Genomic DNA, 16,067 nt, shown 5'->3' on the forward strand with positions numbered 1-16,067 from the left:
GAGGTAAATGGCTACAAAGCTGCCCTTGTATGTAACAGTGGCCCTTATGTGACATCAAATTGCAGGGTAATTATTCATGATAATCTGTAATCTGCGTCCGCAAGGGAAGGCTTCTGGGAAAATCTGAATATCTTAAGAACATGTACTGTGTGTAATACGATGATATTTGTCTCTGGACTTTACCTTGTTTTGCTTATGTATCTTATCTAACTGCTGTACTGCTCTACATCTATGAGCCCCTGCACAAAACTTTAAATACAGAAGAAAAGAGGCACTGCAGAAATGTAGTGAAATAGTTTATTTTTGATTCATTGGTGCTGATTTATCTTTATAATGATAACAGCCATATATATGAAATGCTCACAGAAATAACAGTGGTTACACATGAGGTACAAACCAGTGGTATACAAAGCACAAAAATACATTCTGAACCAATGGATAAAAAAGGATCAATATAGACTACATTACATGTGTGTGCAAATATCCTCCAGATTTCACTGAACGACCGACTGAAGTCCTGAGTCAGTATGTCCACATAAGACCAGCTCATCCACATCTCCTCCACAATCATCAGTGAGAGCAATGGAGTCAAACGACCCAAATGCATTAACATGATACACATACATGTGCAGTGTAACTCACACTTTGTGATTGTCACAGAAAGATGATAATTGTGGTTGAGTGCATGGATATTCAAATGAAAACATATTTGATCAGACCCATTATGACAAAGGAATGAAATAACACTAATTCAATTTGAGGAAACATAACATTAAAAAAAACCAAACAAAAAACTGCCATTGTGGGACAGCAGAGGTGACTATTATAATATAAATACATCACACAATACAAGTATTACATCAGTTATTGCACAATTTAATGAGTTCATCTTCACAAAGTACAAATAGTGCAATTTAAAATGGCATATATAGATGTTTAATAGTACTGTCAATTTAGGGTTAGCACATGACGATACTGCAATCCCATACTGCAAAAGCGTACAATTAGCTGTATGTGTGTGTATGACCTTGGTACCATTTATAAATACATCATAAACACACTTTTTATGTTTTTGTTCAAAATACTTATAATTTCAAACTATGCTCTTGCTTTTCTAGACCTTTTCTTTTCCTCTCAAATAGAATTAGTCTGGTCTTGCTTGGTCCGAGTTTGCTTTCCAGTGTAAAAATAGATGGAATAACTCATTAGAGAATCTAGAGATTAGAAATAAAACCATAACTAAACAACAACATGACCTTCAGCAGAATCCTCAGTGAACATAAGCATCTGTATGATGCACTGGACACCTGTGATACAGCCTGGGGTTTCACTTTGTTTGGAAACAACTCTCTGAGAGTTAACTGCTGTTAAACAAGGATGGATGACCAAGGGCTGAATTACATAGACGAGACATTATAATCATGTGGATCATTATATGAAAAAAACAATCAGGGTTTGCATATTGAGTGAAAGTGTTCAAGAAAGTGGAAATAAAGTGATTCTCTTGCCAGTCAGTACAGGTCACACATGTGAAGTGTCTCATGCTTTGTTCTGATTGGTCCTCTATGTCATGTGACTTAAGTGTTCCTTACAAATACATGAATGAAACACATTCATTTGTGAGTGCACATGTCTACAAGACACACTTGGACCACAGGGGGCGCTGCTGTAGCAGGAGTGCAAGGTCAAGCAGGTGCTTTGGACATGTTCAAACACTGAGAACAAAGAGGGCTTCATGTGGAATGTTTACTCAGAGCTCCACTGACTGACAGACCACAAACATATCAACACAAGTCTGATTCAGATTGTGGGCCATACAAATCAGTTTTCATGTTATAGCCAGGTTTGGCTTATGCCATCTTCATTTTAATAAGAAGAGGTGGATACATCTCCCCATTGGAATAGGTTACTTTATTTTAAAGAGTTTAGTTTAAACCTGAGGTGGAGGGCAGCTTTATGCGTTTGTTATTGTAAACATGTGTTCAGATCAGTGACGCTTATATCCTCAGCCACAGAAAACACAACATGGCGACCTGCACATGCAACTAAAATACTCCTGAAACCCTTTGTAGAAGGAATCTCTGTCTTTACTTACAAATTCAATAAAAAATAGAAAAATAATTTCGCATTTTCAGCCTGAGTATGGTCAGAGTCTTTCTTGTACGGCAGTGTGCTGAGAAACATCTAGAAAGCTCACAAATCACAAGGTGGCTGGTACACTAGAGTCTGTGTAGTGGTGGTGAGCAGGAAGGCAGATGGTGCAGGACCCCAGGGTGAGGCTTCATATGTAAGCAGCATGTGAAGGGGCAGAGGGGGCACGGAGGCAAGGCAAAGCAAGCCAGGTCCACAGGCTGCAGGAGAGAGTCAGTCTTCACGTCTTCACATCTCCACAAGAGAGTCTTTGGCTGGGGGGGCGTTCTTTAGTGAACCCGCAATGCTGTAAAATCTGTACAAGAAAAAACATAGGGATTAGGAGACAGGAGACGCAGAAAAAGTCCCAAAAAGTCATTGCTCTTTGCTTGGTAACCTATATGTGTTTGTCAAAATTCTCACAAGTACTGGTAGATCTAAACTTTACCAAGACTAAATTAGAACTAAACATGGTCTAAAATTTGACTAAACACAGGTCTAACAAAAACAGTATACATTTCTCTAAATAAAATCAATACACAAATTGCAGAGGGCCTCATGCATCATCATTGTACATGTGCCACAGTTTGGGAAACACTGAGATAGATTATTAGATTAAATGGTCTAAATTCAGGCATTAAGTGCATTTTTTTTTTTTTTTTTTTTTTTTTTGGTATGACATTTTATTATTTATTTCATTATTTTGGTATTGTTATTTAGGGGATGAAAAGAAGGTAGTGAGTGTACACTGTGTAGCACGACTCTCTAGGTATGCTTTGAATGACAGCAATTATACTCCCTTTGTAGGACATGAGTGAAATAAATCTATTGAATCTATAACTTCAATAAAAAAGCCTTTTCAGGACCGATACAGTGACAGTAGTGTGTCAGTGCCCAATCAGAAGTCCTGCTGTTAGCCGCTAATAAGGACTCATGCCTGTCAATACTGCCACTCATTCTCACCACTCTCAGTACATAATGGCCCGTCACTTGGCCTGGTGGTGTCACCTGCTTATCTCCATGGAGACAGACGCAATAAATTACTTTTTCCCATGCATTTAAGGAAAATTTGTCACGCCGCAGCACATATATATTGTATAAGCAGCTCTTGAGGTAAAAAAATAAACCAATTGTGCGCTGTCTGCAGCTAATTAGAAGGCATTTTATTGTCCGGCAAAACTCTGCACTTGTCTCTGAGCTGTGAAAAACACTTATAGACTTATCATCACAGTGAATAATTAGGGTTCTCAGAATGCATAAGGTAACTTAAGGTAAGTGAGGAATAACTCTGGACCACTGCAAACAGTCGAACTCAAATGCAGCACCTTTAAACAGTTGAACACCAGAAAACTTACATAGCCATACTTTTAAGATAACTACATCAAAAATTAGTATCTTTTGCATGGTGAAGTGTTCCTAAAATGTTGTTGTCTATAAAAAGGAAGTTGAAAGCCATTAATTGATTAAAATCTGATGATATTTAAACTTAAGATTTTAAACTTGATGTCCAGATTAGCGCTGTTGTCAAAACTATCTTATTTCAAATTTGTCAACTCGCGAAAGTCAAACCTGTCCTTTCACAGCATCATTTTGAGATTTCAATTCATGCTTTTATCACTAGTCGTTTGGATTATTGTAATGCTCTTTATATTGGTCTGAACCAAACTTCTCTTGCACGGCTTCAACTTGTTCAAAACGCAGCTGCTCTCCTTTTAACTGGTACAAAAAAACAGGAACATATTACACCTGTCTTGATGTCCCTACATTGGCTCCCTGTCTCTTATCAAATTGACTTTAAAATCCTTTTGTTTGTCTTTAAATGCCTCCACGGCCTCGCTCCACAATATCTGTCTGACCTGCTTCAACCCTATGCTCCTGCTCGCTCACTCAGGTCTGCAGATCATTCACTGTTAGTGGTCCCCAAAATGAGGAGGAAAGTTCGAGGGGGCCGTGCCTTCTCTGTGGCTGGTCCCAAACTGTGGAACGCCTTGCCCCTCCACCTTAGACAGGCTAAGTCACTTTCTACTTTTAAATCAGCTCTTAAAACTCACCTTTTCTCTTTAGCTTTTCATTGATATGTTGACTTTTATAGTGTACAGTTTGTAGTTATTTATTTTTATGTCTGTCATCTATCTGTGTTTTTAAAATGTCTGTTGTGTACTGCACTCTGGTCAACTCTGTTGTTTTTAAAGTGCATTAGAAATAAAGTTGGATTGGATTTGATACGTTGGTGGACTCTTTCAGTCTGACAAAAAAAAAAAAAAAAAAAAAAATCCTCGAGATTTATGTAAATTAAGATGGAATTTGTAACTGACTTTAAACTTTTAATATACCCACAGATGGAAAGCACAGAAGTGGCATAGCTATTCATACAAGTCTAGCCCGCTGCCCTATTCTAGACTATCTGAGGATTGTGTTAACAATGCCGGGACGGTTATGATTTCACAAGAAATGGGTTTAAAATTAAGTGTGGACCTCCAAGGAGAGTGCTTTCGAAGTCATTACAATTGGAAGACCTTGATAATGTGATGAAAACTCACATCCCACACTTGTAAATGCAGCATAACTATAACTACCACCACCTCTGTGTGTAGTCATTTCTAAGTCTAATACAAGTCAATGTGGTTCATAAAGTGATTCAAACCAATTTGTGTATGGGGGAGGTACGCATCTCAGCACACCATAGTGTCACAGGCAATCTGCAAGTAAACAAGTCAAAATGCATGCCAAATCGCCCTCTGTTGAATGTGAATGAGACGTAAGAGTACCATTGCTTCAAAATATTCCTCAAGTAGAAGTACAAAGCAATGGTAAAAGTATTCTGAGAAACTACTATTCATGTTTCAGTAATTACATGTACAGTAAGAGTAACTCTCTGGATATAACTCTGTTCCAACTTTCAGGTGAATGTATTTGAAAGGATAAAACGTTAAATAATGGATAATATTTAGTTCAGTATTTTCCTGACTATAAGTTGCACCAGTCAAAAAAAAATGCATAATAATGAAGAAAAAAACATATATAAGATACACTGGACGATAAGTCACATTTTTTGGGGAAATTTATTTTACAAAAGCCACAACCAAGAACAGATATTTTGTCTTTAAAAGCAAGTTATAATAATAACAATAAACTAGAGAACAACAGGCTGAACAGCAGTACAGCACGTTAACATAACACATTTATATTTATCCAGCCACATGAAGCATAGACAATGAACTGAATATGTGTCTGGTATTTTAATGTAAGGTCAGATAAGTTAATCAGATAACTAAAGCATAAAAAACAAGCAAACAAGTTTACTCTCGATCTCATTGCAAATTACTAAATCCATTGAATTCTTCATCCTCGGTGTCGCTACTGAACAACTCCCTCTGCCTCGAAAGTAGATCAAGTGCCGCTTCCGTGTGGCTGTCATACTATCATGTCATAAGTCCAGAGAGCCCTCATGTGGCTGTCAGTTTGACAATAACGAAGATGTGAAATTACATATTTTAATAATTTCAGGTATAAGTCCCATCCAAGTATAAGTCGCACCCCCGGCCAAAGTGTGAAAAAAGTGCGACTTATAGTCAAGAAAATACGGTATTTTCAGAGGAAAAATAAAAAAAAAAAAGAGAAAAATATAAATACTGTTAACATAAAGCTTGTTATCACAGAGGGAAGAATGATCAAAATGTTTACTCAAGAGAACTGCTTGTAAAAATTTTTGGGAACTACTCTATAAAATACAGTTTTTATAAGAAATACCTCTAAATATAGACTAGTACTTTATTGCTTTACATTGTCAAGTTAATCAAGGCAGATAATATAAACGTCTGTTCACATGATAAAGCAATTCAAACAATTTATGTTGAAATAAATGTCATTGGGCCAGTTTTGGAATTTTAATTTAGTAACTGAAATAAAGTTTCTCCATCTTAACGAATCAATATAATAATGATCATGGTCTGGTCAGTGACTTGAAACGTATGAAATTTAGTATTTAACATCTGCAGAACACACCACTGATGATGCACACAAAAGATTTTCAGAAAGACATTATTTGACATAATGCCACTCTGGTGGATCCAGGCATACTTTTTTACTCAAGAAATCAATCAATATTCACTTTTACCTCAGAATGAACATGAGACTGAATTGTTGTTTTGGATATGGTCCAGTCAATTATGACCTTAACAACCACAGACCACAGAAAATTAATTTAAAGGAGAAAGATGCTAAATTGCTATTTAAGCTTTCAGCCATGTTAAAATTGGTTTCTCTTCTCATTTATCCACTCAAAGTTGTTTCTTAGAATGATTCATGCATGTTTGAGTAATTTTTATTCTCCTGAAATCAAGACACCATTGCTCTGAAAAAAAAAAAGTATGATTCAGACATAATTACACAGACATAATATGAACTGGGTTTGAAATATCCAAAACATTATATAATTATCCATGAGTGTCAAAGATTTAAATTAGCCCAGACCATGCTTCTATGTATCCCCTATTTTAAGTATTTATTTGTATGTATTTTTATCTATATATTAAGCATTTTTAACGCTGTTTTAAGTTTATGCTCCTACTGAACGGGAAAGAAGCCAGAATATTCCTGTGTGGACCTCCTCCTCTCAGACACACAATTTCCCTCTTCTGTTATCTTAAATCAGAGAATCCGCAGAATCCAGCTCACGTGTAATACCTGGGCTCCCGTAAGTTGCTGCGTTTCTCCAGGACTTTGAAGCAGGAGGACTTGGCGCAGGACTTCTTGAGGTCCACCAGCTGGTATATCATGGGGTTGTACATGGCTGACGACTTGGCCAGCAGTGTGGGAACGACGGACACAGGGATGGGTACAGAGTCTGGCTCTCCGAAAGCCGAAACCACGGACACCACGGCATAAGGGATCCAAGCTATTAGGAAGCCTGCACAGATCAGCATGGCCACCTGCAACAAAAACAACTTTATAAGACCAACACAGTATTGCAGAAAAATATATATTATCCTTGCATGCTGTCAGTGGAAAGTTGATCTTGTGCATACTCAATTAAAACAACCTTGATACAACTTCACTTATATTTTAAATTACTCATGGCACTCAATTGTAAAAGGTCAATTTATAACAGATGAACCTTATCTGCTCCTTTTGTCCTTGCCTTTAAAACAGGACAAAAGAGAAATAGATTGGGCAAAATGAAACAGAAGTTTTTGTATGAGAGCAGCACTACCACTGAATATTTGGCCTTGATATTTATGAATGATGGATTGGGATGACTATGTGTTGCACCAGGGTATAATTTTACATATTTTGCTGCCAAAAATCTGACCAGACATGAAGTGGGAAATGCATTATAATGAAGTAGATAATGAAGATAATATCACAATTGTTTTGGAAATGTGCAAAACTGGAATATAAAGTATTTAGTTGATAAATGAAAATAATAACAGATGAATTAAAAGGCTGTAAAAAGCGCTTATTAAAAGTAAAACAATTTTCAAGGTAAAAAGGGAGATTTTTACTTTTTGTGGTTTGTTTTATAGTCCATTTAAGTTCATTTACAAGTGCACTTTTGATGTTGGTTGCCATTAAATAATCTGAATATCGACATCGGAATCACTCCCCAAAATATCTAGATACCTTAGTGAGCTTCATCTCCAGGTTCTGACTTTTGTTGACACGTGCATCCAGGTTGGAGATCTCCTTTGCAGAAGACTTGACCTTGAAGATGATCTTAACGTAAGAGAAGACGATGACGATGGTGGGGAGGATGAGGCAGAAGAAGAGGATGGACAGAACAAAGCTCTGGCCCGATACAGAGGCCTGAGCCAGCCACCAGTCCAGAGTGCAGGATGTCCCGAAGGGCTCGGGCGCATAGTTACCCCAGCCCAGCAGGGGCATCGTCGCCCAAAACGCAGCATATAGCCAGATAAACGCCAGCACCAGGAAGGCGTGGTGCCGCTTCAGCCAGGTGCCTGTTGGGGCAAGAGTTAGCAGTTAGTATATTTTTTTATTTAAGTTTAGTTAAACCGATTTTACATTTTTCTATTATTATTATTATTATTATTATTATTATTATTATTATTATTATTATTATTATTATTATTCTGTAGTATGGGCAATATGGTGTAATATTCCGGTTGCATGAAGTAAGTTGTATACAGACTACAAAGACAGTGTATTGTTGACTTATTATACTTATTGTGCACGTGAACACTGAACATTTTACACAAATCAACTTACTTTATATTATATTTTAGTAGCATGACTTTCCTCTCGTTCTCCATTGAGATTAAAAGGATTTCTGTTTAGCTGGAAGTGCCAACTGTGCCAATCATGGATCAATCAACAAGTCCAAATATGTCCTCTGCATTTGACCCAGTGGGTGACAGCACAGCACCTCAGACCCTTATCCAAATCTGACGCATGATCTTGGTCGTAGTTATAAGTCTACAAGAGCCCATAACTTACACGGAACAAAAAAGAGATAGCATTCTGAGAAAAATTAAAGAGCCTACTAATTGTTTTGCCATTATTCTACCGTAGACAATCTTCAGAAGAAGTATATCAATCCATTAACTACACTTCAAGAGTACTTAAATCATGTTACAGTTAATAGTACCTCATTAGATCCATGTGACGTACACTGCATTAGTGCCATGCCATAAATCACATCTGTCAGATAAGATGTGGGCAACCAGTCACAGAGTAGACTCATCTGAATACTGATAAGGAAGATGGATGGCATTATAACTTTTAGGAAGAGAGTTTTATATTTCACAGAATTGCTGCCACTTCGAGAAACCAGCAAATGAAACAGTCAATGTCTCTGTAACAATTATGGTCTTAAAAACTGACTAAAAGTTCATCACGTTTTTATATAGCGCTTTTCCATCATGATTATTACTTACGTAGAGAGCGGGATTCAAAGTGCCAACCTTCAGATCAGTGGATTTGACGCTCTACAACTGAGCTCAGTTTGCCCCTTAATAACTTTGTCAGGGTAAGTTTTTGGTAAGTACTCTAATATTAATAATTGACACTTAAGGAACATACTTAAAAATGTTGGTAGTCTGCACTTACTCTTCTTATTCTAAGATATTTCTGGTATCAGCAATAGTACCATATACATCATTTCAAGCTACTCAGCAGTGGGGTTACTAATGATGAAAACATACTTGAAAACATAGCAAAATGTTAGTTGCACGAGCTAGATCTAATGTGGTAATAGGCCTATAGTTATTCAGTCAACAAAAAGAGGTCAAACAGTCAACTGGTTCTTATACTCAACACAGGTTTTATTAGTCAAGTGAATATTGTATTGGGTTTAAAAGGTTATATACCAACCACAGATGAAAGGAGAGGTCTTTAGTGGCTGCTCTACTTAATTACTACTATTTTTTTCAAATAAATGCACAATTCTAGTACTTGTCTTTGAGTAGAGTTGAAAATGTGTGAACTGTTGTGATCCTGTGAGTGCAGTTTGGGTTAGATACATGGTCAGGTCATGGCAGGTCATCTCTAATTGTCCATGACCATCTTGGGTCTTAGGTCCACAGCAAATCCTCTGTCTGTAAAAGCATGTGGTCTGGAGCAGAGTTTAGACTGGTTAAAGAAATATGACAATTAATTATGTTGCAAATGGATTTATTAATTGTCGGTATCATTTACAGTATGTTCAGGCCATTAATATTGGAAGCTTTTTATCTTTAAAGGGCACATATTACGCCATTTTCTGATCGGTTATAATGTTGTTTCTTCATCAAAAACATACCTGGAGTTTCGCTTTGTTTCAGTAACTCAAGTTTAACACACAATTCCTACATATTTAGGCTGAGTTCTTCTCTCAAACGGATAACGCTTTGTTCCACCTTATGATGTCATGTGGTAATACAGGAAGTCCTCCACTGTGTTTTTAAACTCAATTCACTCATTTGGATAATTTTAGACCTGGAATTGTCAATCTCTACTGAACTAAAGGTAAAACGTAGCTGTTAACTTGAAAACTACCATCATATGACATCACAAAGTGGAACAGAGACTAATAATGCAGGATTTCTCAAATGTGTGAATAAAACAAAACACTCCAGGTATGTTTTTGAAGAGGTAACAGCATTATTACATGGCTTAAAGCTCACAAGAGTCAATTTTGTGTAATATACGACCTTTAGAGAGTTTACTAGTCGCTAGATACTAATTTTGTACACCTTTCTTCGTCTTCTTTTAGTCAATAAATCAAAGCACAGGCATATTTATTAGGTTGACCAAGAAGTTCATATATTTCCTACAGCCCTAATTAAGGGTTGTACTTGTACATACCGTAGCTGAGATGGCAGATCTTCAGGTAGCGGTCCAAGCTAACCATCGTCATGGTGATTAGACTCCCACAGCCAAAGAAGAAGCCCGCAAAGCCGTAGAAGGAGCAGCCCTCCCATCCAAACAACCAGCGGTGCGAGAAACTGGACACAACGAAAAAGGGCTTTCCTGTCACTGTGGGGACAGGAAGGAGTGGACAGAGGAGGAGAGAAGGAGAGGAGGACGGGACGGGGCAAAGGGGAGAGCAGGAGAGAACATGGGATGAGACAGAAAATAGGAGAAGAGAGGGGGTGAAGACAGAGCAGGGAGAGAAAACCACTGGAGTAAGTAGATAGTGGGGATATAAGTTAAACACAACATATATCAACAACCACTGTGTGAGGTACATATGTGTTTGGGGACTGGCTGTAGAATGAAATATGAAAATGCATAGTAATTTGTTATTATATTTTAGCTTTTATTGATACCATTGACATATATGCAGACAGTATTCTTATAATTGTGAGAATTTTAGAAGCAAAAATGTGTTATTTCAGTTGAATCTTATACCCATGTTTGACACATTTTCCTAAAGCTGGTGGCATAATAAAGGAGCAATCATCTGTTTAACAATGTGAATAACGGTGAATTAAGGCTTCTAACAAATCTTAAAACTGTGATGTTTTTTTCACACATAAAAAGTTTATATTGTGACAGCCCTAAAGGTGAATGTTTTAGTTTATTTATTTATTTAACGAGACAAGGACAGTGCACAATATACATGAATCTTTACAGGAGAGATGCATTGCGCCAGGTTGTAGCACAAGTTTCCACAGAGGTACGCTGATGTTATAGTTCATAAATAACACAAACTGATTCATATAAGTGTATGAAAAGTTTCTGTTGTTGGTCAATATCATATTGATTAGACTTATTGAGTTCAAATACTCAGGACTGCAGTGAAGCCCTCTTTGTTGTGTGTTGCTGCTTCTAGAAGACTGGGTGGAGGGTACCCATGTGACCTACCGAAGCCTCAGAGGCACAATATAGATAAGGATCTGAACTCTGATTCTCAGAACAGACTTAATCCCGCTTTCTTTTTATCATATGCACAAAGAGGAACTGTCAGAAGGTGGAGAGCACACAGTAAAGACATACAGTGTTCATGGATTAACTGTAGTTACCCTCCACACCAGCAGAAGGTGTCTCTGTTACGTTATGTCTTCCTGTTCATGGTGGCAGTATGAGTATGTAAATGTATGCGCCAATATGATTTATGTCACTGCTGTTATCCCTATTAAAAATCTCCACCGATCTGTATCTGTATTGGTGGTAACTTCATCAAAATGACTGCGATCACATAACTCCCGCCGTTTTGTACCTCCAGCAAACAGCTTTTAAACCGAACCTGACTGTCTGACATCGAAACCTGGATCAACCACAACTTCCTCAAACCCAACAGCAATAAAACAAAACACAAAACTCTCCTCGCCTCTGCTCAGAACCTCTGCCTCGTCGTCAATGGTCTCCTACGCAACCTCACCCATCATGGACCCTACCCTTTCAGAGCTCACATCAGCCACATCAACAAGACATCGCCCAACTCCGCCCCTCTCTCTCTCAGCCCACTGAATAAATCCTCATTCATCACCTCCAGTCTTGACTACCGCAATAGCCTTCTGTCTTACGTCTACTGTCTTCCTTCCACCCACCTCCAAAAACTGCAACATATCCTAAACTCTGCTGCCCACCTCCTCACCCACACCCACTCCAGACGATGCAGCATGCCTGTCCTCAAACAACTCCACTGGCGTCCTGTACAACACTCCATCCAATACAAGGTCCTCCTCATCCTCCCTCCATAACCTGGCCCCTTGCTCTCTCACCGACCTCCTCCATCAGTACTGTCCCACCCATCACCTCAAATCAGCCGACATCAACCTCCTCACTCTCGTCATCAGGACAAAGCAGCAGACTTTGGGAGACCAAGCCATCGCTGCAGCTGCCCCCGCCCCCTCCCTCAGGAACTCACTCCCACAACCCATCAGGAACTCGGACTCATTACAGCACTTGGAATCAGTATTACAAACTCATTTGTTTAATCTGGTATCCCTCACCCCCAGTGTCTGCGTACACTAGTGTATGAATGTGTGTGTGAACGAGTGAGTGGTTCCTTGATGTACGGCACTTTGAGTGCCTTGAAGGTGGAAAAGTGCTATATAAAAATGTGACCATTTGCCATTAATGCTAGAGTGTTTCTGTGATGGTTGGTTGTGATTTGTTTAATGGGGCATTAGTGACTTGTGAATGTAATTTATTCACAACAGTTTTGTGAATAAATGATGTCAACCCAACAGTTTTGTTAATTGAATGCATGTAATTAGGCTAATTTCAAACTCCACAAATGACTTTAGATCGATCTTAAAAATAAAAGACGGCAATATTAAAGGGAATAAAATTTCATTTGCTTGAATGTGGTTGTGCGACAGGTATTAATGAAATGCTGTTTTAATCCTTAAAACCTGAGCATCTGTAATCATCTTTAGTGAAACCTCATCTCCTTATGCACCATATGTTTCATATTATCCTTCATCCTTGCTGCTCAATCCAGACCTCATTTGGACAAAGAGGCTTTTTATTAACGATTACTTTCACAGGCTTATACACAGGGCCATATAGGAAATTGAGTTTTCATAAGGTGAAAGATTGAATTGCAGTGCACCAGTCAGCCTGTTGTCTCATAACATCTTACAACAACTACAACTAAAGGTTGGGTCTTGGGTTAGAGACCAATTTAAGTATTTCTGTAAAAAAAAAAAAAAAACCCAAACATTATCATGTAAATCTGTCCAAATAAACTAAACATGACGGGACAATCTGCGTATCAAAATATTGGCACTTTTGGTCTGGAAATTTTATTCTGTAACTGAGTATAAAAGAAAGTCCACTTTCCCCTGTCTGCTCCAGCTAACAGTTCGATAAGACGACACCTGTTCTACATTTGTAAGAAATAAAATATGTGTAAGGTTTACAGTGTACTGATATTTATGGCAGCCTGTAAACTATAAACCTATGATTGTGAAAAATCTACTTAATTTATATAATACAGATTTATCACTGCTGACACTGTATTAGCCCTTGGGCTAACGTGAGCAGCTTTTGAGGAATTTTTTTTTTTTTTTACTCAGAAGAATTAATTCTCAGAAATAGTAAATTTACTTCACAGCCTGAAGCAGCGTTTTTACAGCCCGGTAAATTGTACAGAGAAACTAAAGGCTTAGACCTAAAGAGGTGTCATGGGAGTTTAAATCATGAAGTCCCCTCTATGAAATAGTAGGTTGGCCTTTGCTATGTGTTAGAAGAGAACAACACTGTATACAATGTATTTATAAGGGACTACTTCATAAACTGCCTGAATATCTCACTTGGTTATTGAACATTGATACAGGAACATTTAACACAAAATCACATGGCTGTATACAGTAAGTCTAAGGACAAGCTGCACCAGAACTGAGATCTGAAAAAATAGTTTTGGGCTGTTTTGCGTCACAAAAATTGAATATATTTCAAAGACAAGCAAAATTGGTTACTTTGGTGCCACAAATACAATTTAATAATCTGGTGGCAAACATTTATACTCACACCTGCACCTGTTTTTAATGTTTTAAGTGGATTTACATACTTATTTTGCATTTATATTTCTCATTTATTTCAAAAGGTGTCAGAGTGGTTTGTTAGTGTGCTCCCTGTGAATTTAGCAGTAAAGGTATGAACTTCTCCATCATGTTTGGAGTAAACAGCTGTGTAGAGTCATACATAAAAGAACCAGTCACCTATTTACCGCCGTACATTCACAAAGACAGTGTACACAGACGCTGAGACTGAGAAGGTTTAAGTGTCTTGCCCACAACAATCGTATTCATTGTTTATACCAAGAGTTGGATTTGAACCTTTAACCTTTGGATCAGAGGACAAACACTCTTCCACCTGAGCACTGATCCTTCTGCATGGCTATACCATCTTGTCAAATTTTCCTGGAAACTGGATGTAAGATTTTGATTTTAAATTACATAAACTTGTAATCTGTGTCCTCAGATTTGTGGTAGACAAGTTTGAATACCACACTTCAAGGTAATTGGACAGTTCAATGGGCCTGTGTAAATGTACCATCGGACGTCATTGCTCTTCAAATCTCTTAGAAATCAAAACGTTCCAAGAAATGTTTTTACTATTTCATCAGCTGGATCAACTCTTTCACGATGCGATGTGTTGAGTTGCAGCAGTTAAATCCTGAGTTCTGTTTGCTCCATTTGTTTGTGAAGCGCAGTCGTGACTTATGAGCACCTGTCCTGCTGTTAAGTCTTGACGCACTGAGCCCCCCTCCAGAGCACCATTTCAGCACAATCACCACGCATCCCGCTAATGAAACTTAGCTATTGCACATTACATCAGGTTTGTGAAGTTGTAATGTTTTGTTTTCATCATGCTTTTTGTATATCTCTAAAAAAAAAAAAAAATTGCCTTGTGGAAGCGTGGATGACGTGGGCTTGTGGACTGAGCATTGCTTGTTCTCATGGCAACAATAAACAAACATGGAAAAAGATCAAGTGAGACAATCAGCTGATGGAAAAAAAAAAAAAAAAGTACCACATCTCACACTAGTATTTGTTGAAAATATGTTTTGGTTTTACTATTGTAACTTTGATAGGCAAAAGTAGAATCAAATAAAAGCATGTTTTTATTGCTCTGAAAAATGCACTCAAGTCCTTACTTTCCATCTCCTCAAACCTGCTCATCTGGCCTGGAGTAGGGCCTCCTGCTGTTTGAAATGTTGTTCCTTTGGCTGTAATATTCCACAATATGACAAAATACGTACGTTTTTCCAGAAAGTTACTCTTAGTGCTTGCAAAACTATTCATTTAAAGCAACAATTTGTAATCACTTGCTCTTTTTTGAATGTTCCAGTCTCCAGTTTGTGGGGACGAGGACATGCTCCCTGTATTTGAAGCATTGAACAGTAAATCCTAATAGCATATCGTACTTCAGTCTTTTACAATTTCACGCTATGAATAAAACACACAATTATTTTCCACACTGATAGAATGACTGTGTTGTCTGGTCACAAGGTTTAGTTGGAGAGAAGGGGAAATGACTTTATGAGAGGGCTTTGTGGAGTCAGGAGGAGCGGAGGGGGCACACATGGTGTATGTTACCCCAAGTACAACCCACACATGCCCGGGTCAAATGCAGTTCAACTGTGCACAAGTAATAATATAGAGGGGGATCAGTATTTATTGTGTGTACATTGTCTTTGAACTACTTTAATATTTTAAGTTATGCTTTGGCTATGTGATAAGATTTAAGACATAAAATGTTGAATTAACAACTTATACAACAAGACTCATTACAGATACAAACTAAGAACTAAAGTGTTTCATTCTGCTGTTTATTTATTGCAGTTCGGTTTTGGTTTTTTTTTTTTTTTTTTTTTATATTGTACATTTAGAATAGTTTTTGTGGTTTATATACTTTATTTACTTCTTCCAGGCCATGTAAAAAATACTAAGTGTGCATGAATTGTGATATAATGAAAACTGTGATATAACTCTAAGAAAACTTTGATATTCATTTTTTTTGGGGCATCTCGCACACTCCTAACC

The 16,067-nt window shown here is 37.7% G+C and overlaps 1 protein-coding gene across 2 annotated transcripts in view; it reads right to left on the reverse strand.

Annotated features, from left to right (window-relative positions):
• Nucleotides 1–284: 284 nt before the first annotated feature.
• The window catches only part of opn5 (opsin 5), a 46,684-nt gene continuing 30,901 nt past the window's right edge, over nucleotides 285–16,067 (reverse strand). For both annotated transcript variants that reach the window (XM_055232326.1, XM_055232327.1), the window contains exons 4-7: nucleotides 10,432–10,602; nucleotides 7,753–8,087; nucleotides 6,817–7,061; nucleotides 285–2,446 (exon numbers count right to left, since the gene is read on the reverse strand). In XM_055232326.1, the coding sequence (XP_055088301.1) occupies nucleotides 2,380–2,446; nucleotides 6,817–7,061; nucleotides 7,753–8,087; nucleotides 10,432–10,602 (818 nt within the window). In that variant the 3' untranslated portion in view covers nucleotides 285–2,379. The remainder of the gene's footprint in view (nucleotides 2,447–6,816; nucleotides 7,062–7,752; nucleotides 8,088–10,431; nucleotides 10,603–16,067) is intronic.

Source organism: Periophthalmus magnuspinnatus, chromosome 24 (assembly GCF_009829125.3).
Source record: "Periophthalmus magnuspinnatus isolate fPerMag1 chromosome 24, fPerMag1.2.pri, whole genome shotgun sequence".
Lineage (NCBI taxonomy): Eukaryota > Metazoa > Chordata > Actinopteri > Gobiiformes > Gobiidae > Periophthalmus > Periophthalmus magnuspinnatus.